The 26,895-nt window shown below is 44.2% G+C and overlaps 1 protein-coding gene across 6 annotated transcripts in view; it reads right to left on the bottom strand.

The window, feature by feature from the left end:
• The window catches only part of LOC125330721 (LIM domain containing preferred translocation partner in lipoma), a 333,960-nt gene that overhangs the window by 16,522 nt on the left and 290,543 nt on the right, over positions 1 to 26,895 (bottom strand). For all 6 annotated transcript variants that reach the window (XM_048314233.1, XM_048314227.1, XM_048314228.1 and 3 more), the window contains 2 exons: positions 3,182 to 3,360; positions 31 to 151 (listed from right to left, as the gene is read on the bottom strand). In XM_048314233.1, coding sequence (XP_048170190.1) covers positions 31 to 151; positions 3,182 to 3,360 — 300 coding nt within the window. The remainder of the gene's footprint in view (positions 1 to 30; positions 152 to 3,181; positions 3,361 to 26,895) is intronic.

The raw sequence follows: 26,895 nt of genomic DNA on the forward strand, positions 1-26,895 counted from the left end.
TTCTGTCCCTGCCGTGAGTGGAATACCAACCTCGCACCGGTAGCACTGGACATGGAAGTCACGATCCAGGGCAACAATGCGTACGGTCTCCTCTTGTCCTGGGGCCGGCATGATGGGCTCCTTACACACAGAACACCTCGGGGCAAATTTCCTGAGGAAGGAAGAGACAGTCCCAGTCATCCTCAAACCTGGAGCAAAAGGTTTTGTTAACTGGACCAGCCAGCCAGAAATGTGTATATTTGTACCAACACACACACCTATGTGCACACACAACACAGGCTGGAGTTCTGCACAGCTTCCTCCTTGGAAAAAAAACAGGCAGGAGCACTTTAGTCTTACAAGGCAATTTCAGGCTTGTAGGATATTAAAGAGCATTTATTAGGAGAGGACTTAAAGAATTTCTGACAGGCAGCAAAACAACTAAAGCGCCTGTTGAATGACCATCAATTGTGGCACCTACACACTGCCACAACCCTCAGCCTCTAAGAAAATCCATGCAAGTCCCAAGGTTAGAAAGATGACCAGGATCTGCTTCAAGAGCATCTCTTGAAAACAAAAATCAAACTATTAAAATCTGGAGGCTGGAACAAATACTTTAAAAGTCTGAAAAGAAATGGTAAAAAGAATTGCCTTGCACTAACACTAATTTGTTGAGGTTTATGCCATCCACTTTAAACTTCCAAGCCATCTTACCCACATATGCACACAGAAGCACATTTCTGGCTATGCTCACTCTCAGACAAGAAGCATCAGGGCAATTCTGACTTGCTGCATTTTCTAGCTACAACCAACTCAGTTATCCACCAACAGGATGTTGTCCAGGCTTAAAAGGGAACAGGTCTGGGTGCAGAGACCCCAGTGCTCTCTCTTCCAGTCAGCCTGAGTTCCAAATGTATAGTGACAATAACTCACTGCATGAAATGACTGACTTGAATCAGGGTCAGCTCAGGGATCAAGTGAAGCACAGGCTTCTTTCTTCCCCCTTCTATTGCCCACCATATGCCGTTCTGGATAATTCACCCATGTTCTGTATTACCTCTGGTTTTGCTCCCCCCAGGTCCCATGAGAAGTGGCCATCTCTGCTACTAGGTTTGGGAACACTTAGCCTGTGGTGAATCATTATTTGCTGTTTTGGTTCAAAACCTGGTACCAGTTTCCTGGCTGCAAATTCTGCCAGCAGAAAAGGAAACTTACACCCACAGAATCTGCTGCCATGTAATGAGAGCCAGGGTCAGGGGCTGTGGAGTGACAGAGAGCAAAGCTTATGGCAAACATCAGAACACAAGGAGATCAAAGGCCCTTCTCTTCTGAAATGCCTAGTAAGGACTGACTCTGCCACCCAGCCTGTCACATGAACCACCTCAGAATTAACTATCTTAGAAAAGAAAAGAAAATCTATCTGTACTAGGAATAAAGAAAAATATTAATTTCACTGGCAGTAGATGAAAGATGCCTGCAAAGCTGTGATCTAATGAAAGAATGAATTAAACAGTGGCTATAACGAGCGCTCTGAAAAATAACTTAAATGGATCATGATATGACCGGAGCTGTGATCGCAATTAATTATGTGCTGCTTCATGCAGGCCCTTCCTTGTGCCATTTAGCTCAAATGTGGTACTTAAAAAATACTTCAACATTTCTTTGTCCAGGCTACTGTGAGTAATTCATTACGAGACAAATATTATCTCCCAGGATCCTGAGATCATTCCTGCAGATTTCAGGGGATGTGGATCTGCTACTGTGGGGCCTGAGCTCAGGGGGTAGCATCAGCGACAGTTTTGTTATCAAGAGGATGTAGATGTAGAACACTCAACCTCCAGATCAGGAGGACATGTCATCCCTAATCAATTCAAATCGATTAATCGGCTGGCCAAAGTACTGCAAAATGTGTGGTTGGTCAAAGACATTCCGAGTGTCACACTGGGTCTCGTGCTATTTCCATTACCTTCCCCTCAATCCTTCACTCAACAATTTTTTTGTCCTTCCTTGGATTGACAGCCTCCCACTTCACACTCTCAGAGCCCCAAGGTCCATTTGCAGTCACTGCCAAGAGACTTCAATGTGGGACATCAGCTCTCTTTCTCCTGAAAGCATGTGAGCCCTTGGCCTGTGGGGCTTTGAGAAGGGGCACTCTCCACATTGTTAAGGGGGTGTTGAGGGAAACCCTTCAGGTGCCTGAGTGGTGCATAAAACTCCTGTTGGGCCTGTGCTCAGGACCGCATTTTACCTTACACACAACTGGTGGCACAGAAAGGCAAGGCAATACAGCAGCTGCCAATTAACCCAGCCTAGCTGAGCTACAGGGAACATCCTCCTGCTGGATTCTCACATGCCAGTTAATTGTGGCTGCTTCCCTTTCTGTCAAGTCAGCCAGCTTCTTTGAGCTTTCAGACCCACACACTGATGTCATGAGGCTCTAATTAAGTCTACCCCCTTAGAAATTAAGAGGTAAATGGTTGAGATGTAAACTCCCATTTGTCAGTATTGATTTCATCTTTTAATTGAGGGGTGTAATGTATCTGTCTTTTCCATACAGGGCAAACATTTGTGCTCTGATTATATCTACCTGTCTTCTCCAGATTAGTTGTGATGATGGGGGTGGTAGCGTGTCAGTGACAGGAATTACTTGCAACTGTACCTTTCAACTTACTTTAAATAGCAGTTTCACTATAAATTATTACCAGGCCTGTATTTTTAGCAGCTTTAAAAAGCTAATTAGCAACTAGAAACAAAAGGAGCTGTGAGCAGCCTGTGGCCACTGAGATCCCTCTAGCAGGTAAGTAAACACCTGCAGAGTGCAGGAGGACAGGACCTTTCTTAATTGCTCAGTGGAAGAAGCAGGGAGGCGGTGATGTGAAAGTGCAGGTAGAGGCAGTGAGGAGAAACGAGCACATGCTAAGTGCAGTGAAAGGCAAGGGGAAGGCAGAGCACTTAAAACAGAGGTTATCCCTCAGTTCAGCTCTAAGCAAAACAGAGATCAAGCAGAATCATCCTCTAACCAATTAACCTTGTATGCCATGGTATGCTTGCTTGGAGCAAAGCTCTCCCTACTATTTAAGAGCCTTGGGAGGAAGTGGCATAGGGTTCAGAACTTCCTGAAAGCTCAGTCGGAAAAAGGAGAATTTTTAGGGGGAAAAGACAAAGACAACAAGCAAAGCACTGACAGCAGCTTAGGCCTTACTTATGGAAATCCTCGATGCAGTGGATGTTGCCACCAGCATCCACAGTGAAGGGAATCCCATCCAGGCTGCGATGGCACATCACACAGGTGAAGCAGTGGGGATGGTAGGCCTTCCCAGTGGCTCGGAGGATCCTTTCCATGATGGGCTTTGCGCAGACACTGCATTGCTCCAGTGTATTCTGCAAAGAAAACACAACAGATGTGAGTGCCATCTCAGCAGGACAGTTACAAAGGTCAGCTGGGTTGGAGGCTGCTGCTGGTCTGCTTGGAAGCTTTAGGTACCTTCTTTTCATTTCTTCTAGATAAAGTGCAGTACAGTCAACAGTTATCAAAGAGTATGATAACAGCACAGAGCCTGGGTCAAGCCTTTAGAACAGTGTGAGAACACAAACCAGAGCCTTGTCTCAGCAGCTCTGACAAATGATCAGAGATGGCTCATCTGGTGGGTTATCTGAAACACAGCAGCTTCTGTAGCCAGGAGCACGTGAAGGAGTTGTGCAGTCAACACTCCTGGGTTTTTGCCTCTGGACTGCCCAGTCTGAGCAAGCTTTTGCAGTGCAGGTCATTAGAGACAAGTTCCACAGAGGGCAGTGCTAAACTGAAGAGCAAATTCCTGGGGCTACACAGAGACCCCCTAATTATTTTGCCAATGCAGATCCCATAAAATTATCTTTATCTGCCTTGTATGAAAATCTTGATCTCCCTCTCTCCCCACAGAGAATAATGCTAAGTCTGGGGAGAGAACAAAGCAGTGGATGCAAGGAAAGCATCCGCAAGGACAGGAGTTCAGGATGACTTAAATGGTTCGTTTATCTCTGGCCCACGATGTTTGAGATAATGACTGTGAAATGCCACCTCTAAGGCCATGATCCTTGCTGCACAGGTTTTACATACGAGCCTGCTCCTAAAGTGCTGGAGCCAAAAAAATTCCCACTTTTCAAGTGGGGTCCATTGAATGAGTCATCTCATTTCAACCCTCACTTACCCTTGCAGTTAATTATAGAAATGCCAAGATAATTTTGTTTCAGATGGTTGTCTGTGAGCCACACCAGCCCTTCTGACACCAACTGGGTAACTTACCATTTCAAAGCAAGCACTTTAAAAGACACAAGGCATGAATGGAGGCTGAAAATCACATAGATGCAAACAGTAAATCTGTGGCAATGATTTGGGTAATTTCACTGGACTTTAGAAAAGCAAACTTCACCTACTATTCTCGCTCAATGAACCTGAAGTTATCAAGTAATATTATCAACCAGCGTTTGCATCTTGGGTGAGGTAGAAAAATCTATCATAAAACTATTGATTATAATTTAGATAGACAGAAATAAGGAGGTGGGGAAAAAAAGGGAAAAATCTAACAGAACAGAAATATAGAAAGCTGCTGAAAGGCAGATCTTGTTGACAAACACAAGAAGGCTAAAGTTCTGCTTCCTCAGGCAACAAAATTCCCAGGGAGAGTAGTGCTTTGACTGACTCCATTGTTACTGCTTCTTTGAGCCAGTATTCTCAGGGGCAAGATCCAGTCCTTACATGTGCAGCCAAAATGTATTGTAAGGAGATGAATCACCCAGGAACTCAGAAGGTTCTACACTCACACATTTGCTCTTAGACATTATCTCTGGGCTGCATGTCACTGGTAAGCTACAAGCATAGAAATACATGAGCTCCTATTAGAAGATCAGAAGGATTGTTTTTGGAAAGGTCGATATGAACAGTCCTGAATTTCAACCCGTATGAGAACTGCCTCGTGCATTTGTAAGAAGAGTACAGCCAGACTAGCATTGAATTCAGGCTGCATTTTGCTTTATACCTTGTAATAATGGGCAGGAAAGAATGACTGCTGGCCTTTCTGTCTGGTTGCTGTCACCATCATCATCATTATAATGGTGGCTGGTATGCCAGAAAAAGCAAGGTCAATAATTTTCTCCATGGAGAAATAACCTGGCAGATTTACCACTTCACTTTGCATAAGCAGATCACATCATCTCAACCCGCATCCATGCAGTTCTCTGCGTTTTTCTGCCAAGGAAGGAAGGCAGGATACCTGCGGATACTGATGGAAGATTGTGCCATTCGTAAGGCATTTGCCATGAAACTTTCTGAACACACACAGGTACAGAGCATTTGCCTCACCAAGTCATTGCTTGCTTCATTTCCAACAGTTGCCAACAACAGAGACCAAAGTATGAGAACAGGGTAAGCAAAACAGCAATTCCTTGGGATTTGCTTCCAGCCTCCACTGATTACTGGTTTAGGGACTTCCTGAGTCAGAGCTTGGCTTCCCCATACTTTGCCTCAACTGGATGCTTTCTCCCATGAACTTTCCCGATTGATTTTTGAATTCTGATAAACACTGGTCCTCCACAACATGACTGGGAATTCCGTGGTGGGGACTGATCTGTTCAGCAGTTCCCCATGTCTGCTACTGTCAGTTCTGTGACCGGAGCAGGCACCTGCAGCAGCACTGAACAGCATGGCCTGGAACTGCTCTCACCCTGCTGGATCATACCTTCTGAAAACACACATCTTCTGCTCCCAAATCTCAGCTCAGTCACAGTTTGACATTCTCACAGCTAAGGAAGACAAGCATTATAAAATAACCAACTCCTGATTAAGCCTTCTATACGACCTGAAAATCAGACCTGAGAAATTTATTCTTTTCATCCTTCCATGTCTGTACCAGTAAGGAAAAACAAAGTCATTAGTTTCAGACTCCAGTTCACTCCCTGCCTGGGAGTGTATTTGCTTAAGCCTCTCTTCTTGCTAGAACCCTGGCTCAGACCCTTCTCTTCAAGGTGTTACCACATGATGCCAAAGGGAAAGCTTCCTTGATTCACCCCCATTTGACATCAGGTTGCTGTAAGGCAGGATTTGGCCTGTGAAGCTACCAGGGTTTTCTTTGATTCTCTAATCAGGTTATCCCACATGCCTAAGTGCTGCCCCAGCAGTTAACAACCTGCACAAAGGTATTTCTGCACGTTATGGGAACAGCATCCCTGCAGGATTGTAAGTTTGGCTTCTTGATTTTGCTCTCTTTCACAGTTAAGCTAACTGTCCTAGCACCTCCTGGAGCTTTTAGACCTTCAAAAAGCCAAACAAAATGAAGAAAAATGCCTAACAGCTCTATTTTCATTCTTTTCTCCCCAGCTGTTGTTGCAAACTTTCTCTGTAATCAACAGGTAAAGATGAATGCATCTGATGAGCTACACTGAGAGCTAAGGCAAGGCACAAAGAAGAAAGATGAGAAACAGCTAGGAAACATCAGACCTAGGGGTTGTGGTCACATTCATGTTATAAGACTACGGACCACAAATCTAGTGTGGGCTGAGGGTAAAGTTTACCATTCTTTTCCCATATTTTTGGCCAAGAGGCAGGGAGTGCCCTTGTGTCTCCAAATCCGACTAATTTTTTGGGGGAGTTTGAAAAGCATAGGGAAGGAACCATCCATTTCTAAATGGAAGGTTGGCACAATGTTAAAGGCTGAGTCTGGGTCCATGTCTCTTGAGGGCAGAACTGTTTATCCATGGCAAAGAAAAAGAATCTCACATGGGGAGAATAATGCACCCCAAATACCAACAAGAAAAATAACCCCAAGCAAATATACACTAAAACACAAAGAACTGAAATGACTAGGACATCATGCATCATCCTGCAAGTTAAAACTAAGACACTTAAACATGTATAGCTCAATCAGTAGCAAAGTGGGAACAAGTTGCTTGGGAACAAGCATCTAGCAAGTGGTGGTGTGAGTTGTTTGACTGCCCTAGAGCAATACTTGTCCCTTCAGAAACCACAGAAAGCCAAAGGGAGTTGCTCTGCAGATGTTAGGTTTAAACATGGGACACAAAGTAAAAACTCTGACTGCTGGGAAAGACTTCTGGGTTGCAAGAGCCATGGAAGACTGGAGCTGGGGAGTGTTTGAGTCCTTTCCCGAAAACTTCACGTCCCAGACAGCAAGGTGGCAGAGGGCTTTGGGGAGCAGAGGTGCAGTGACAGCCTGTGGGCTGCAGCTCATCCCACTGCCCTAATGCTGCAGATTATAGCCTCTCCTAACCAAACTTCAGGGGACAGCAGTAACTCACAATATCATGCCAGCACAAGGACTCTCCCACAATGACCCAGCCATGAGTGCAGAAGAAAAGCCACACAGATTAGTCATTGCTTCTTCTGCATTGGCAATTCATCCCAAGCTCTAAAGAACATAAATAATGTCTCCTGCACTCTGAACAGCAGACCGAGGAGAGCTCACACACAGGGACACGAGTGTGGTACTGCTTATTTTGCTGGGAGAGGGGAGGAAGTTGCTGGAATGAATTACATTGGCGACTCATGCACAGGGACACGAACTCACTTTCTGTGAGCACTGCAGAAGAAACATTTTTCAAAGTGACTGAGCAGAGGAGATGATTTTAAGCTGCACGAATGAAATGTGACTGTTGTGCTAAAAACAGGCACATGGTCAAATACTATAGTTGAACTGTAACTTAGTAAAGTGTGGTAAGTGACTTGCTTTAAATCTTGTGACTCCGTCCTTCATTTCCTCAGACAGTGAGGAGAGCAGAGCAGCAGACATTTTCCCCTTTGTGGGATATTTTTTGAGGCTTGAAAATGTTTCCATACTTAAGCAAAGACAGAACACTTTAATCTCAAGAAGTCTGGTGAATTTATAAACCTCAAATTAGATCAGGTCAATTGAAAAACTGCACTTCAAAATAATTGCAAATGTTTTCATTTAGGTTTTGGGTCTGAAAATATATAGTTGCATTATAAATTAAATATAAAACAGACAGCAGTAAAGGGGTCCAGTGTCAAGATGTAATTTCAACACTTTCAAACACTTTTTTGGCATTATTTCTAGAAAAGGAAAATCCAAGACCTGATTTCCACCCAAGGCTTCCCAGCTGCTATCTCCACAGATGGGTTAAATCTTGGCAAACATAACATTTAAGTCACTAACACCCAGCATGAAATTTCTTCCTGCATGTCTGAGGAGACAACTTGGGCACTTCTCACTTCACCTGACCAGCTGGACACATTATTAGCAGACACATTATTAACACTCCCCTTCTTGCTGTTCTGAGGGGTACTTTCAGCAAGGGAGAGCACTGCAGAAGCACCTTGGCTGGTGCTCTAACCTTCAGACCATGCTGCCATAGCCACATCAGTGTGTTGGGGCAAGAGATGTGACCCCTGACAGCCCAAAGTGTCAAACCCCCTAATTCAGACACAGTGGGGAGCAGTGAGGCTGTTCTTTAGATGGCATAGCTTGATCTGCTGGGAGATGGAAAGGAAGACACTGGAATAAATTACACTGGCAACCCTGCAACGTTACCAGCATGCCGGTAATGGATCTGAGCTGTGCTCACAGCTACCACTTGCACAGTGCAGACTCAGGCCCTGGAGGTTACTGTATTCAGTGGCTTTCAAATCGTTCTTCCATTCGGCTCAGTTTTTAGTGGCTTTCCCAGCACAGTAGCAATACCACGGCTGGCATGCTTTTCCTCTGCTGGAATTTGCTTTTCTTGTCAGGAAAACTCAATTCAGCTTTGTAGTTTTGGACTCAGAGCAGCTGGAGGTGAATCTGGCAGAAAGTCCTCTCGGCATACAGGATGAAGGAGTCCCTTCCCCTCACCCTGTAACTATTAGAGAAAGGCTAGATGTATATTCATGGCTTCTGTGAGTAGCAAAGATAACAGTGGCATGCAACTGAGTCCGTAAATGTGCAATAACAGAAAGGCCACGATGAAAATGGAACAATGCTTGGGAAATGCTTCTCAAATGATATACAGATGTCAAAATATGCTCTACACTGAGAGAAGGAAGGAGCTCCAGTTTTCTTATCAAGTGAAGGCTGAGGGATGGCTTTGCCATTGTCTGAGCACACCAAAGGGTGGAGAGGAAACACAGAGAAGGCTGCTGGGTCTGGCAGGCACACAAGCTGGCCATACTGCCTGCAGAAAGAATTATATTTTTAATGCTGTAATTAATGTTTGGAGCAGCACAGGCAGGGACTGGGTGATTTCTCTGATGCACAGTGGCAGTTTAGACAAGGCCTGCATCCCTTTCTAGCACCACTGAGCTGAGAGTGATGAAGGAATATCAGGGTTAAACAATCTGCTCTGCATTATGCTCAGTGTCCAACCACAGCCACATTGATTCCTTCCAGCTAAAAATCCACAAGAAGCCCCGTGTTGGAAATTACTTAACTACTTTCTGGCACTTAAAGCTACTCATCTTCTGTCCATTCCTTGCTCTGACAACAGACATCTTTGTCCCTTTAAAACAGCAGTGCCTATGAATGTAAGAAATGACGGAATTGTCCTCTAAACTGGTAGGCTGGAAGATGAAATGCCTGGACTTCTGGCTTTTAAACCAAGTAGCTGCCATAGGCAAAGCATTCCCATGCTCTGGGCCTCAGTTGGCCTATAAATAAAATGGCTGTAGAATTACATATTCCAGTGAGAAACTGGATATTGTTAGGTTTGATAAATACTTGTGAAGTAGTCTGGGTGCCTAAATGGTTACTAAATGGAAACAATGTATTATTAACAGAAAAAATTAAATTATTTTTATATGTAGTGACTTGCACACATCTCAAAAGTCAATTTCAGGTGGTACAGTACCAGAGAACAGAACCTGAGCTGTTACTCAGAATACTCCAATGTGGCTACAGCCATTTGCAAGAGTAAAGTAGTTTAATACCAGGGAAATGCTTCTAACTTACAGTTGACTTTAAAATAGCACAGAGAAGAAAAAAGTCTATGCATATGAAATTTTTTCAGCAACAATAATTATAGCAGCATGGAATACTACAGTAAGGCAAACAGCTGAAAGCATCCTTAGCAATTGCTATGTAAAAGGGCATTGTTAAATATCTTTGTAATCAGCTCCGGTTCCTTCAGTAATTTTCTAGTGAAGCTGCATTTCCAAACCTCCTCCCATCTTGTCTATTGCCACCAGGGAAGGGGAGCTGCATGCTCCCCAGAGAATTGAAGCAGCGCATTGTTCATGTTGGTGAGCAGAGCTCACTCTTGCTGTTAGCACTGCCACCACGCCACACCCCAGGTATGACCACCGGGTACAACCATGTGAAATCAGTCACTCCACACCAGGACTGCAGCTGGCCCAGAAAACATACAACCAAGAAGCTGGGGCAGGCTTTTGGAGCACAGGAGACGAGCCTGACTTGGCAGGGAGGGATGATCTGATAAGACAGTTTCCATCTCTGAATCCTTCAGTCCAAGGAGATCCTAAGTGCCCGACCAGACCTTCATTCCAAGACATTGCATAATACAACGCCTGGCGCAAGATGCTGATTTTCAAAGATTTCTAATTTGAAGGAAATCCCTCAAAATCCCTCCCAGAATGTCAGAGGTAAACAGTTTGTTCAAGGCTTCTGCAGCTGAGGCGAACTGGCACAGAGCTACCATGGAAATCCCTGGGCTGCATCGCACAGCAGCAGCCATGCCTCAGCAGATTAGTATTGCTTCACACCACTGCGGCCTCTACCTAGGGAGAAATCAGCCCATGGCTTTGCCCAACACAGAAAGATGTGTTTGAGGATTTGTTAGGACTCCTTTTCCACTGAAGTAAACCTTGGTATCTTTAAAAACTGTGATATTCTATTAGCTTTGCTCCTGAGGGATGGGGGGAATACACTGCTGGTTTTGATAGCTTGTGCTTTTATCTATTATTAACACCCACACATCAGGTGAGAGCACCTACAGACCAGACATAACTCAGGGCTCTGCAGAACAAAGTGCTCTGAGGGATAAAGCAAAGCTGTTAGTTATTCCCAAGCACCTCCAGTCTTTGTGCTATTGATGTACCTCTGCTTGCCTTGCGTGTTCTCACCACCAAATTCCTCAAAACATGATGTGCCTGACCTTGCATGCCACCCTGAGAGTTTTGCCTAAATAAAGGTTCTGTCCTGTTGTGATTACTTTCTGCACAGGCAGCAGAATTACATGCAGCTGTGAGATGTGGCAAACAGAGAGCAGATACACTCTCCTCCTTGTTTAGATACAATTGTGGACAACACAGAGATTTCAAGCTTAATTAGCAACTCCAAGGAAGCTGTTAGAGAGGCATTTCAAACCGCTTGCAGTTTAAGCTGATTAGAACTTTGTGAAAACAAAACAAAATTGTGTAGCAAATTGTTAGGCTAAAATTCAAGTCAAACTGAACCGCATCAAAGGAAATAAAGAAGTGACTATTGGCAAGAAGTGGTTTTTTTTCCTTTTCTTTTCTTTTGGTGGGGAATTTAATTTCATAGCCTTTAATAAACCCAACGTTCCAATCCAAGCTTGCCACTCTGGCAAGAAGCTTAACCAAAATAGCATTGGAACTCAGGGCTGGCAGACCTAGGAGACTATAAATTGGTCAAATCCAGGCACAATACAAGAAAAAAATTGAAAATTCCATTCAATTTTCCTGTTTTAGAATTTTGATGTAACTGACCATTGACATGGAAATGTTATCTTGACCTTAACTGCTAAAGCTGACTTGCAGAGGAAAAAATGACTGAGACTCTGACATCTCAGTGGTTATTTATAGTTCCCCTCACTCTCCTCTTTCTTGGTATTTTTACATTTGAAATGAGTTCTTGCCTGCCATGTGTTTCCTGAAGGACTGTTCGAGCAATGCAAGAACTTGTGACATAAAAGCCATCAAGAAAATGGAACTTCGTTGATTAAAATGGAAAACAAATTTTAGTTGGAAACTCTCATCAGTAAATTAGCATCCAGCAAAGCTAGGCTTGCTTTGGTTACAGATTGAACACTACCAGCCTTTTAACTACAACCTGTTTAAAACTGGCTTTTTCTGCTTCCTGTGCTCTCCAAGAGAGACTTCCTGGAGAAACTAAAAAAAGGGGGAAAGACAGGGCTACTGCTAGAGAGTCTGCGTTCTTCTAGAGTTTTTAAGAAAAAGAGAATGCTTCCTCTTCACTCCTTGAGAATAAAAACCCCTCATCTCTCTAAACCACAAGGAAAGGCACACAATCTATTTTCCTCTGTTTATTTCAAGTCACAGATAAGGGCATCTCTAAGTCACTTCTAATAGCTACTAAATAAATTAAATATTTCAGCTGGATATCGGTTTAACAGCTCCCCCTTCTACTTTAATTGCTCAAACAAAGAGAATGTAAAGCAACTCCTGGATATCTCATATAAATCACAAGAGAAATTAATTTCTTCTAGTGGCAGAAGCAGAGCACTGGAAACTAAGGGTGCTTGGCTTCTGTCCTTGGTTCACCAGTGACTCAGAGAATAATTTCATTATTTTCCTCCTCTGCTCTTCATATTATCTATGGAGTGGGTTTAGTCAGCTATTAGGAGGTCTATGATGCTCTGACAGAAGTCACATCTCTATTGCAAACACCAAAGTTGGCACCTGGAGCTACCAAGAAATAAACACCTCCCCAGACTGAAACAAAATGAAAACCCAAGCACGAAGGTAATGAGATTTTGCACAGAATTTCATGGAGCTTTCACTGAAACACCTTTTGAGTGCAAGATAACGTTTTTTTCAGTGTATATGTGCAAGTTGTGAAATACAGGTCATTGCAGCAGTTCAGCATAAAAAAAGCTGCTTTTAATAGATAACGTAATCCAGCATAAAGCTTGGAAAAAAACTTCCCCAAAACTCTCACAGCACTTGGATGCTACTGCTACCCGAACTGACAGTGAGAATACGATTTGCCCAAATCCATGATATTTTTCCTAAAGAGTTGCCAAATGCATTTATGTCCCTGATGTGAGGAAAACGTCTTGGAGCCTTTGGGGCAACGGGAGACTTATCCGTGCCTGAAATATGAGGGCTGAAAACATTGTGGGTGCTCTGAGGTCTTTCCAAAGGGAGAGGAAGAAGGAGTTTCTTATTTCTTGAAGAAAGCCTCCTGAGTAAAATGTCTATTTTTGAAGACTCTGAAAGAATACAGGAAACCCACAGACGATCAGCATCGGCCACTGTCAAGAATAACAGAAAACAAAATTTAGTGAGTCAATGTAAGGGAAGAACTGTACTATACTCTTTCCCCTCTACATCAAGACTAGAAATTTCATTTTTGAGGGGGGCCAGGATTTCTTCAGAGGTTTCAACTGAATTATTCCCTGGAGCGACACCCATTCTTCTATCTAGAGTCAGACTCTAACTGGAAATAAATCCAGGCTGCTGACTAAGTCCAGGGTCAAATATGTCACCTGCCAGGTACTGGGATTATTTTTAGATGCAATGACATCCCTATTCTTTTCATTCAGATGACCTGGATGTTTGATTTGGTTCCTGGTCTGGGAAAGCAAGTTTGAGCCACCTGCTGAGATAAGAGTGACAAAGAAGGAAGGCATTCAAAACCAGAAAATTGAGACAGCTACGTAAGAAGAACCCAGACAAGGTATGGCACAGAAATGAGAACTTCCCAAAGAGGTCAAGTGAGATGTGAGAAAAGCAAAAGCTGGAGACTGAGGTTAGACCCTGGGAACTTGTCCATCACCTTCCTTCCTCCACTGTGAGATAACCTCATCCACAAAGACAGAGAAGATGATTTACATCAGTCCCTCTGCACCTCTTGCCCACCCCGGAGGGTGCTTCCGCTGGAACTCAGCTTGCTGTACAGTTGGGAGAGAAAGGATGGCACATTATTCCTTCTAACCTTACCAAGAGATACCCATACTATAGATCAGATCCTTCCTGGAATAAGAGAAAAGTAAACAAGGAGCTTTGGGCTACTCCACTGTTCAAGACACTGCTGTGGGAAGTTGGGCAGAAGAGTCCTTGCAACACAATTGTCTGCTCAGTTGATCCAACCTCTTGGCACTGTTCCTTTGCTCTCAATCTAGAAAAATTAAGGCTCCCTGGGAAAAAAAAAAAGTTTTTCCTATTTTGTACAGACAACATGGAGGCTTGGATACAGAGATCTTAGATGGCTAAACCATTGGAATGCAAATAAGCTCAAGAGTTGCATCAAGAGCAGACAGGCATATCTGAGTAGGTGGTAATTCTCTGGTGTTTGCAGGGTTAGTCAAGGATGTTCAGAGCAGGAAATATGCACTCTAAAGTAATTTCTTTCCCTTTCATTACCATGAGAAATTTTGGATTAATTTGGAATATGAAGGACACTGGTCTGAGCTGTCAGAAAGGTTTATGTCAGAGCAGAGCAGACCAAAAATCAAGCTGACAGTTGGCATTTCTTTACCAGGTCTTTTACATCACTTGAGCAGGCTGCCCTGGATGTTATTTCAAGTTGAAAAGCACAGCAACTGAACACTGTGCTAGTCAATTGTCAGTCCCTAGTATTTACTAACCAGATTACCTCCGAGTTTGTGAAAGCCCACCAAAGGCCTTCAGCCAAGGATCACATTAAAAAAAGAAACAGCAGTTGAGGAAAAAAAACCAGCAAAACCCAAAGCGAATGGAGCTGCTGAAGAGATTCACTTGGGAACACACATCAGCACCACAACCTGCAGTGTCTTATGCCAGCACTTAAGAATCAACAAGCGAAGCAGAGCAGCAATGGCAGGAGAAACCAACTTGTCCAACCTCACTGTTTTCCTAGTGACACAGTTACATAAGAAATATGCATTTATATAAACACATGGAATGTATAATAGATGTTATATAACATGTCCATTCTCCCATCGATAGCATCCTCTCAGTGTATGGACTCTCAGGCTGAAATCACTGTGATTATGGAATATAGAGGAAAAACAACATTATTGTAGGATCATTCTGATTTGTAACTGTTCCATTCCATTATAGGGATTTTCTTTCCGTAACAGTGGAAAAGACCATGGTCCAGTGCTTCTCACAGTACTTTAAAAGGTCTGAGATCACCTGCATCGATGGTTGTTTCCCAATGTAATTGCTGAATTACTCATTTCCATCCTAATACAACTTCCAACTTTCCTTTCTGAGGACCAGAAAGAAGTTGCCATTTCCCCAGCAAGAACATCTGAACACCCGAAGTAATCTGACCTTCATGTTTTGCCAAGCAGCACATGCAAAGTAAAACCGGACAACATCTTTCCATACACAGCTTCTGATTTAATGGACCTATGAGAAACAGCAGAGGGAAGGGCCACTCTTCATCAGACTGTAACTATGGACCAGAGCCAGGTGAAAATGGACAAGACAGCCTGGTATTAGCACGTGGCTCATGTACCTGAGTGATGCAGCTAATGCAGGCCACAAGGACAAGTGCTGATGTCTCCTAATGGAAGGATCACATTTGGTTGCTGCACTGGTGGTGCAAAGTGGTCACTCCCCACATGCACTGCCGCACCAGCTTCCAAAGAGACGAGGAACAAGGACAGAGGGACAGGGAGTGGCAGTGAAGAGTGGGGAACAAAGAAGTTATCTAGGGCTTTCTGAATCATCCTCTTTCTCAAAGTTTGCTGCTGGGGCAGCATAGTCCAGCTCTGCCCCACCTGCAAGTTTTCCTATGGAAAAGTTACTGTTGGCTCCTTCACATGCAGCATGAGTCCAGCAAGCATTGTCCTGCCAGTTCTGCAAGGGCAGCTAAGGAGTCTTGCTGGAAATCTGGCCCTGGAGAGAAACAGCAGTGGAAAGCAGCCATTTCAGAAGCACATTATTAAGCCATCAGACCAGTAGCTACAGGATCCCCATGGAAAAGTTGATCCAGGCACTTTGTATAATTACTTGAGCCCTCCCAGTCATTTATTCCCCTTTGTGGTTGGCAGGAAAAGTCAATATCTTCTGGAGCTGCAAAGTCATTGGGCTTTTTAAGAAGCCAGGTTTGTAGGTGAAGACATTTCCCTTTGCGAAACCTTTGCTGGAGCACACACTGCTCAGCAGCAATCCAGGCTAATGCAGCGAGTTCAAATGAGCATGGCACGCAGGCAAATCTAAACTTTCCATTTGCTTTACCTACAAATGTTTTAACACTCACATTTTTAGATGAGGAGGCATAAAAATAGCTTAATTGTACATATTGCCTCCAGTACTGATGGACTCCACCTGTGGGAAGGAACTGGAGTTTAAGTTTTATTAAAGTTTCACATGTTTCCAGGAGGTTGCTAATTATCCTGCATGTTTTATACAGTATTTCTGGCTCCAGGGTCTTTCTGCACTTTTCTGAAAGAAACCCAACGCAAAAATATTTGAGCCGAGATCTGGAATGTGTGACTGAAAATGAGGCACTTGCTCCAGGGTTCATCTAACCCCACATATCCTAGTTCTTACCAGGCTTTGGAAAGTGCTTTGAGATCTGCTGGTAAGAAAATACTACCTGGATACCAAAGGCTTGTCTTTGCCATTTAGTTCTCCTGCTTCCATGCACTTTAAACTTCACTGTTTGCCTGGCATTCCTGTGACTACAGCTGGCTGTAGAATTGATCTGTTCAGGGCCTAATGTAAGAATTAATTCACTTTGGGTACAATCCTCCTTTTAATGACCAAACACTTAACAGTCACACACTGCAAAGTGTCCTCAGGGGTAGGGTGTTCTATATTTTAGGGTGGTTAATTCAAACCACCTTTTCTTAAAGACACTTCAAGCCAGCAGCTTGAGTTGGGGTATGTTCAGCATCCTGGAAGAAAACAAAGCAGCCCATAGTCTCTGACAGAGAAGACAAACCACGAGATGGCTGGAAAGAAGGCCAATTTTTGAAAACAGCAGCTTTTACCTCTTCTGACCTAGATAGCTGACCACCCCAAGCACAACCTCCAAGTCCTTTTCTTGTGCTCTTGAACAAAGGCAGACAAATCTCCAGTGGCCATAAATCATCGTTCTTCAGTGGTATCAGCTGGAGTTACTGACATCTGGACCTGCTGTGGCAATGGTCTAACAGGAGGAATGTATTAGCTAGTGCCATGTACAGAACACAAGGATCTTGTCAGTATGCTATGTGCACGCTTCCCACCGTGCCTGGGCTCTCTGCTCGCTTTAGGGAACGTGACAAAAAGAAAACCAAACAAGACACCACTCCTTCTACCCCAAATCTGCAGTTTGTGAGGTCCTTGGTGCTATACCAACATTGTTTCTGTGCAGAATCCCTGGCAACCGATCCACGTAGGATTTTTAGCGCTTCACAGGTTTTCCTAAATCACGACTTCCACGGCAGTGCCCAGGCATAGCGTGAACACATCAAGAGACTGAGTAAGGCTCCCTTATCTGGCTGTACAGAAAGCTCTGATCCTTCCTAAGGAAGGCACTTTGCCAGATGAACCTCCACCTGGAGATAAAGCTGGTGTGCCAGAAGATGGTTTTGTTCCTGAACAAATAGATGGCCTCACAGTTGGGTGTGTTAAACCAATTTTGTTCAGATGAGTCCTGGATGTTCATCAGTCCATGCCTCTCCATTCCACTGCTCTGACATCTTACTAATCCTTACTTATCTTACTTACTGATTTTATCAGCAGGTTTTTTTTCTTTGTTATTAATAACAGACTACAGATAAGCATCAAGTACTATCAGACATAACAGCTCTGCAGTACCACACTGGGAATCTGTTTCAGCCATGCTCATTCACATGGTTTCTCTTGTAGATACAGTTGCACTGGTCCCAAAGACGTGGTTGGGGACAGATGGTTTATCCCCGGTTACCATCCCAGGGAGCCTTAAGCAGAAGTCATTAATAAGCTGTGTGATTTAATGACATTTCAGGGTTTGTATAATGTGTGGAAGTTACTCCACACATTTATTATGAAATAAAAACTTCCATGTACAAAACGTTTTCCAGAAAGACTTAAGAATTGCTTCAACAGGAGGAAAAATTAGTTTACCTTACTACAGTATAAATTGCTAATTACTCCACCAAACCCCTGGAAAGCAACAAGCTCACTCTGGCTGTTATTGTGTAGATGATATGAAATGTCTAAATGACATTTTCAAAGCTGGTGGTCAAGTCTATGTCTGCAGCAAGTAAAGGGCTCAGAATCACCATGCAGAGAAGATCCTAGGGCTAAAAGCATGGAGAGAGCTTGAAGACTGAGTATTCCCCAAAAGACAAAACTGCAGTGTAAAACAAAGTGCAGTCCTAATGTTAGATCTTTCACAAATAGAACCAGGAGAAAAAGATGTGGAAGTTCCCTTGGGAAGAAAGTGGGAAGCATCTGCAACAGCTGATACAGAGCGAGGGGAACCTCTGAAACTAATCTGAGGTAGTTTTATGCATCTGTAAATCCATTTCTGTAAGCTTCAACTTTATAAATCTTCTAAATTATTCAGTGTCTATTGGATGTTACAGTTGCTTGCTGTAATCTTAAAACAGTTTGAATGAATGTTGATGATACTACATTACATTAAGGTACGTGGAGTATCAGGAGCCCCTAATGATGCCCTCTGTCAGTAATACACTGCTGCAGAGAAGAGAACACGTTCTCCCTTAGCTGTCCTTGGTAGCCTAGGAGATGGTAAGGTGCAGAAGAGAAATCCAGCTAGGAGAAGCTCCCAGCATACCAAAACCATGGCCATCCAGTCAGCTAAGCCCTCTGAAGTCACTCCATGCAAGTCTCAATGAACAAACAATTAACATCAACTCATTTCTCAGGAATGGATAACTAAGGACCAGTGAAGTAACTCAAGCAGAGCAAAAAATAGACATAAGGCAATGAAGAATGCAGAAGATAAGCCAGGGCTGTGAGATATGGACCCAGAACAGTGTTCAAATAGCTCAGCCTCTGGTACATTAAGTTAATCAGATTTCTTCTTTCCTTCCTCCTGCTTTAGGGTACCCTCAACTGTTTTGGCATGTTTGAGGCCAGCAAGATGACCTGTTGGATTCTGGATCTAGGAGCTAAGGAAGCACCAAGGGGAAGGACTGCCAGGCACCTGGAAGGACATAATGATACTCTAGGCAAGAGGAGGAAAAAGGCATTTCCCAGCTGGCTCCCAGAACCCTAACATTAGAGTACAAGAGGTAACTCAAGTGCCAGGAAAACATCTCAGGGAAACGTGGACAGAAAACTCAGTGTTGAACGCAGCTCTAGCAGCCTGGCCATGCCACCCCAAATACCTGGTGTCACAAAGGGGCACAGGGTAGCTCCCCTGCCCATCCATACCCTACATGGGGTAAAAGCAGCACTACAGGGCCATTTTTCACACTAGGACCTCCTCTCTATGAGGCAGACCAGGAATTCCTTCTTTTGGCAGACTTGTGACAGACTCTTTACATCTTCCTCTTCCTTTGCTACAGGCGCTGCTATTTGGCACACGCAGCTGACACATCACCTACACATGCTCCTGAGCTTTGTAAATCCCATCTAGCAGCATGTTAGCTCAGACAGGCAAGATGAACTCAATTCAGAATGGAAGGAGAGTGACCACAGTAGAACCCCATTTTTAAAATCTCTGGCAAGGATTTCAGAGGGTAGGGTAATCTCTACCCTATGTTTTTAAATGCCAGGATATTTTCCAAAATTACTTGTGCTTTAGATCCCATTCACTTCCTAAAAAAAGATATTTTTTTCCACCAAAACCTGCTGAAAAAGAAATCTATTGCAGAAAGGGGCAGCTGCACCTTGCAGATATGCACAGCTGAAGATCCTTTATGTAAGACTCCCCCTGACTGTGTGGAGAGCTGTTAAGATGTCAGATCATGGTTTGTTGCTCTCAGGGAGGCTGCTGCAGCACTCAGTCAGAACAAGTTTACGTCTTGGAGGAAATTAATTTGTCTGAATAATGTCATCCTGGTTAAACAAAATGTTAGGGAAAATATTGCAGCGTTCTGGTGCACCTCCCTGAACTGATGCCTATATATGGGGATTAGCCAGCGTGAAAGGGATCCTGCTGAGTCAAACTGGATTATAGCAGTATTATTTTATAGAGACAGTAGAAGAGAGGAGGGAGGAAGGAGCTAGGGAAACCTTGCAAAATCATCAGCTGTTTGACATGTTAAAGCAAACAGCACAGATGTGAAAATGCTGCCTGCTTACACAAGTGCATCAGAGCTGGGTCAGCTGACAGCAGTAACCCAAAAAAAAGTTTTTACCCCTTTTAGCCCTCCAAGCAACCCACCTCCCAGAAAGCAAGGTGGACTTCTGTGCTTTCTTAGGCATCAGAAGATGTGTTTGTGTTCCCATGGTGGCACCCTGGTGGTGGTGGTGATGTTCCTTACATGGGGAATTGCCAGGCTTCCAGGCCTTCCCAATTGCCCAAACAGCAGGCAAGGGGGAAAATGAGCTTGCAAACTCAGCTCTCAGAGCCCTTGCGGGGCTGGTGAAGATGGCAGGGAAGGGAAAACACGCAGGTTTTCAATGAAGTCCCTGAGGTGCCTCAATTTATCATCACCAGGCACTCACACAATCATTTATGTGGCGATTGTTCAATGCTGGCTGGCGACTCAGGGCTGGTGGCAATTCACAAATGGGACGTGTCCTTGTACATCTCGCTTGCAGAGCTGGATCTGCAGTGTGTTCTTAGAACATGCCTGGAGGGCTGATGTCCTCTCTCTCTCTCCAGCAAACAGCTTGACCTTACAGTAATGGCATCAATTCCTCTCTGCCTGTCTTGCTCTGGCCCAACAAATATTTACCTGTGCAAATAAGAGATGCCCTAAACCAACCCCCTGCACCCTGCAGTGCAGGGATAGAAGACTGGGTGAATACCCTACAGCTGCAGTCAGCGAACAGTGCAAAGGACCCAAGGGTGGGTGAAGAAGACCCCTCCACAGTTAGGTCATTAAAGGACAGACCCTATTTAAGCACATAAAAGCAACAAAACTCAGGCAGAGGAAGAGGTGGCACATTTTAGGTGAGAAAGAGTTGCCACAGTATGAGGCAAGGCTTGTGGCTCTCTTTGTAGTGTGTCTACTCAGCAATGCTGGTCTTGGTGGATCAAAACCCCTGTGCCTGCTCCCCCTGGGAAGTGTCAGTCTAACTGAGCGTGGTGGATTTTGCTAAAAGTTGTGCTTTGCAACACTGAGCTGAAGACCGCTGTGGTAGCAGTGGAAAAACACTCCTCCATCCTCCACTGCCCAATGCCAGAATATCCAATGCAATGCTATGCTAGTCAGAGCTTACAAACACATGGTTTGAAGGAAAAATTCAAATGGATTTGAGTCATGGGAAAATAAAAAAATTCTCAAAAAACCAAATAGAACATATCAGTCATGTTGTAATTTAGAAAGCCAAAATTTCCTCCCAAAGACAGCAGTGAAACAGTTTTCAAGATTCCAGGACGCATCTCTGTCTGGAGCTAATAAAGACATGTTTTTTAATCCAAGTTTCAAGCCCAGTAAAATCCATTTCTGACAATAAGAACCCAGCCAGCCAAAGAAATCACGCCACACCTTCCCAACCCACCTTTTGCTCACACTGTAGCCCATCCAGCTCATCCCTCCAGCACTGCCATGCTCATTGTGGTGCCCACTGCACACCTCCCATGGACTAAGACACTTTTCCACCTCCTTTTTGCAGTCATCTTTATGAGCCCTGTGTTTTTCCAAGTGGGAAGGTGGAGCAGGCTGGGAAGACAAGTGCAGTCCTGACCCCCATCATCCCAAGGAACACTTCCATCCCTCCCCTGACCCTCTCTGGCACATCCCAGGGTATTTTCTGCATGCTGGCTTCAGCAGGAGCTGCAACAAGACCTCTTCCTGAGCAGTCTTTTCTGTCACATCTCCCCTACATCTAAGAAAGGGCAGTTTTGGGGTGGTTTTGCCCTCCAGTTGCGGCAGTTTCAGAACTCGGGTCCCCTCATCTCCCGGGCCCATTTCCTAGCCACTTAAAACAACCTGGGCATACTGCAACTCCACTTTCTCTTCCTGGCTATGTCAAAGAAAATGGTCAGAACTGCCTTTTCTGGTGGAGTCAGTCCTGAACAAGAGTGAATTAGAGCATGACTAAACAACCAGGCCATGTGGGAGCTATAGGTGGAAGAAAACCTACTTTCTAGGTACTCAGATGCTGTTTGCCTTAAATACACCAAGCAAAGGTGACACCAGCACCGGGGTGATTGCAAGAGTTGTTGGCAGGGCTGTTAAAATATCCTTCCCAAGGAGGTACCAACAACTCTCCACCATCACTCCCAAGGCACATGCATGTCAGCCCAAGCATGTGGCTTGTAGCTAGATGAAGTTATCTGGGATTAATTCCACCACAAGCATCAGACCCATTTAACAGAAATCCCCTTGTGCTTTCTTAAAGAAACAGCAGTAAAAACCAAAACAACCCCCCACAGTCCCTGTGTGTAAACATCAGCAAAAACCAAGTAGTTTAATATATTTTTGCAAAAGTAAAACCAGAGTAAATGATTTGCCTCCAACACATCAGGAACATATTATTACCACATTGTCTTCAGTGATTATTCAAGCAATGCATTTAAATGTTCAGGGAAAAGAATGTTTGCTAAAATATTGTTATGTAACATGGGGAAAATGACTAATTCTGCTCTTGATCTTTCCCTATTTTGCTCCAAGTAAGAGTCATTAGAACTCATTCTCTGGTCGAAGCAGCAGCACGGCCGAATTCTGACCCAATTCCCCCGGTGGCTTTTACAGTGAGCCGATCCTATCCCAGGCAGCTGAGCTATTCTGGAATTACTGAGCATAACTGTCTTCTGAATCAGTCCTCCAGGGCTCCACTTTTCCGAAGACAGGTGGAATAAACAACGCACATTTCTCCACGCTCCCTGCTGACGGAGGTCAGAGATCATTTACTTCCCGTTCCTCATGACTTGTGAGGAGTCTGGAGCCTCACACACGAGCCAAGTGGGGCCAGCTCCATCCAGCAGTTGTGTGCATACTTCAGCAACTGCTGATTCACAGAGTGGGATTGTTACATGAATTCCTCTCCTGACAGCAGATGCAGAAGATGAAGACCTGTTCTGTGTATCCTTATTTCCAGTCCATTTGCATCAACAGTATACATAAAAGACAAATAGACCTGTCTGTTCTTACAGACACCTACGAAAAGCTGACATTTTCCTATCCTGGGGGGGGGGGGGGGGGAAGGCAACAACTACAAAAAAAGAAAATCAGAGGTTGAAAAACGTTCAATAGCCTTTTTTAAGTTGTGACCCAACCCAACCTGTATTGGACTGAAACCTGTCCTGCACATACAGAAAGAAGGGGACACTGGCCCTGGGCTGTATTCACAGAAGAGTTCGAGCTACAGCCAGTAAGAAGAAACAACGTTGTTTAATGCTTCAGAAAGCTTTAAATTCCCCTCCTAAATGAAAAATTTGCATGGGAATGCCTAATCCTGCCACATTTTTGAGAATTAGCTTTTCACTAGTGGGGAGGAAAAAGAAAAAAAGAAAAAGCTGTTCTTGGGGTTTCCTTTCAAAGCTTTTAGATTCTAGACTTCAAAACATGTGATATAAGATTTTTCATTTTGGGGGATAACTGTGGTGAAAATAGAAGTTCTCAATGATCTTCAGTTGAAATCCATTTCTTGGGCAACTTTGTCCCTAACTGACTGGGGAGGCAGGGACGGGTTTTAGCTCTGCCAGGGCTGTGTTTCCCCATCAGGTGATATATCACAGCTCAGGTATCTGCAGTCCTCATCAGGCTGGGATTGTGTTTTTATCCTTCCTATAACCTCCAGCTAGGAGCATAACACTATGCACAATTAGATAGGCTGGACAAGTCTACATCTTCCTTAGCTTGGAGTTAAGAGCGAGAAAACTTACTGAAATCAAGTATTTGGGATTTATCCAGATATTTCCACAGCCAGAATCCAGCACCTTGGGGCCAACCCTACAACATTCTCTCCCTTTTCCTAAGATTGAGGTTCAAAGGCACTCATTAAGCTCTGTCACTGCATTAATCCATTCCAGTGAGATTTATCCAATCTGCCATAGAGATCCTAACTGTCACCCACTGGACACCTGTTTCAGCTTTTCTGTTATTTTTAATTAACCACATTCAAAATAAAACTACCAGCTCAGTCCTCAGTGAGTCTAACTTGAATCCAGGTCCCCTCAGTAACAGCAAGGGCTGCTGTAAGTGGAGGAAAATCCATCAGCCTGCTAAGGGACAGTGAGGCAGAAAGTCCCTGACCATACCAGGAAGTTCTGGAAGGCAAACAAGGCTCCTTCTCCAGCTAGAACACCAGGTCTTATTTTGCAGTTAGGCAAGAGAAGATAAAGGGACAAGCAAATTTCCTGCTGTGATTGGGCATTTGCAATGCAGTCCCTATAACTGCATCTCATTCCTAGCAGCACCAGTCTACACAGTGCTGGGTTATTATGTAGTGTCTTGGACTGCTTGGAAGTAATAAGCATTCACCGAAAATGGACTGCTATTAGCCACTGGCAAAAGCTGATTATAATAGTGCCAGCACTGGAATATGTTTTCCACCCATTGACAAGAGGAGTAAAATAACAGGAGGGGGAAAAAAAAAAAAAAAATCACATTTGCCAGTGTTTGGAGCGTAGCGTGCTCCACATACAATTATCGAGAGAATGACAGGAAATTGACCCATTTACTCAGAAAAGTTCCTATCGTGTTCTGCACTATTTCATTTCATGCCCATTTGAGAACAAGTCATTTCTCTTCAGGGCAGAAGATAAATTGTCAGCTCATACACACATCTCTTTCCATTGCCAGGCACAAAAATATCACAAAGAAACATTTTCCTGCCCTCTGCTTAATTTTCTTCTTCTTCTTCATCTTTTCTAATAAATGGTGCTAACTATAAAAGTCAACAGACTGTAAATAAACTCAATTCTATTTCTTCAGTTCTATTCCTACCTTACCTTATGATTGATTTTTGGACATAATGTATTCCACCCACAAGGTCTCTTGTCTGATTCAACTGCTTTTCTCAGCACCAGAGAAAAATCAGATAACCTCGGTGGAATAGCTTCATGCAAAAACAGAAACATTTGGCAACTACAGTTTTCTTAATGGCACATTGCAATACAGGCTACAGAGCACACCAGTGCCTGGCTCTGTGTCAGCGTGGGGACAGTTCTGGGCATTTATGCACAGAGGCTGCCAGCAGGGCCATTTCAGAAACAGCAGCATGAAGAGGTGCTTGGGTTATGTATGCACACCTTGGACAGGGTGTGGGGAAGCCCCAGGCAGCTTCTCAGCTCTGCCCTTGGACTTACTCTGTGCATTTGAGCCAATTACTTCTCCTCTCACTCTGAACGTGCTTGACAGAGGGCAAAAGAGCAACAGATCACCATCATGGACAGGAAATTCACACAAAGAGGACCTGAGACCTGAAGACAGCAAGCTCCACGGGGAGGGGCAGTGTGTGCAAGTAAGAAGAAAAAAGGATATCATGGAAATGTCTCTATCAACATCCTACGCTCAGGTTTCTAGAGAAGAGAGCTTGCTGTTCCTGCTCCCTTCAAGTGGCAATGCTCAGCTCTGGTTAATATCAAGGACATCAATCAACACAGAATTCAATGGCATCCCTGATGGAAGCGCCAGCAGTCTGGGTTTGCAAGAACACAGGTGTCTCCCGTGCTGTTCGGCTGGAGAACTGCTAATGTAAGGATGAGCCTGGGCACAGAGGAGCCAGCATGGCAATAATTTTGTATTCCCCAGCTCCTGTCAGATCCATCAAACACCATTCCAGTCCACAGCTGCTTTCTTTGTTCCCTCACACCAGTTTCTTGAGGTTTAAATTAGAGCAGCTTCACAAACCCCCAGTTCACACAACTTTTCCTGCAGCTGGCACGCTGGCCAGCACACCCCAGCTTATCCTCCAGCCCTTGCTCTGCAAGGTGCAACTTCTTTCACATGTCCATAGTGCGCCCAGTGCTGAACACACTGTTCATTTACTCTGGAACTTTATATTCAACCTGATCACTCAACACTGCTCTTTCACCTGAAGAGGATCTTCCCTGTGCTCTTCCATCCTGGAGCATCATTTCTAGGAGTGAAAATTACCAATCATTTGGAGCAGGAAATGAGATGGGGAAGGGAGCTCAGAGCCAGAACCAGCCTCAGTAGTTGCAGGACTCCAGTCCTATACTGAGCACAGGTAAACTCATGTTTTGCACAGAAACCAGTCATGGAAAGTGTTATTCTGGCTTTGACTATGATGGAGATATGGGATGGAAATATGCAGAATATCAACTCGGGAAGTGCAAAGGAAAGAAGAGCCTTTCTTCACAAACAAGCAAAACATTCAAGGTTCTGCTAATTCACATCCAGACTACTTCCCCTCTCCCCCCAAACCTGTTCCCCAGGTAGTAAAAGGGATCAGCAGCGTAACAAATGGAGGAGTTTCCAGGTCAAGAATCATATGGGAATTGTAGTCAAAACCAAATTGTTTGGATCTGGTCTTTGTCCCAGAGAAAAGCTGTTTGCTCCTGCTTAATAAAGAGCCCAGCTGCCTTGAAAACCCAGGGTCTGCACATTCCTACAGGGAATGTGAAAAAGAGGGAGAGAGAAATAAAACAGCTCCCTACCTCACAGTGAAAGGGTTTTGTTCCTCTCTGGCCAACAGTATAGACCTCTAGACATGTGCAAGAGAACAGCAGAGATCATTACCTGCTGGGGAATAGGATTGGTGTTCCCCTCTGTGAGGGCAGCCAGAGTCACTCAACTCCCTAGGAAAAACAGTGGAAGCATTAAGAGACACTTTCACCTTCCTGTCTTCATCAGCTGAGGAAAGAATTTCCTGTGGCTAATCACACATTTTAGCACCAAGGTAGTGATTGTCCTCTAACTGCAAACATCTGCCTCCAGCCTGGGGGAGAGCCCAGCTCTGACCATAGTGCCTTGGGCACTGGCACAGGGTGGCTGCAGGACTGGATGGTGGTCCCTCAGCTCCTGCCCTGTGGTGCACAC

Source organism: Corvus hawaiiensis, chromosome 10, assembly GCF_020740725.1.
Source record: "Corvus hawaiiensis isolate bCorHaw1 chromosome 10, bCorHaw1.pri.cur, whole genome shotgun sequence".
Classification (NCBI taxonomy): Eukaryota; Metazoa; Chordata; class Aves; order Passeriformes; family Corvidae; genus Corvus; species Corvus hawaiiensis.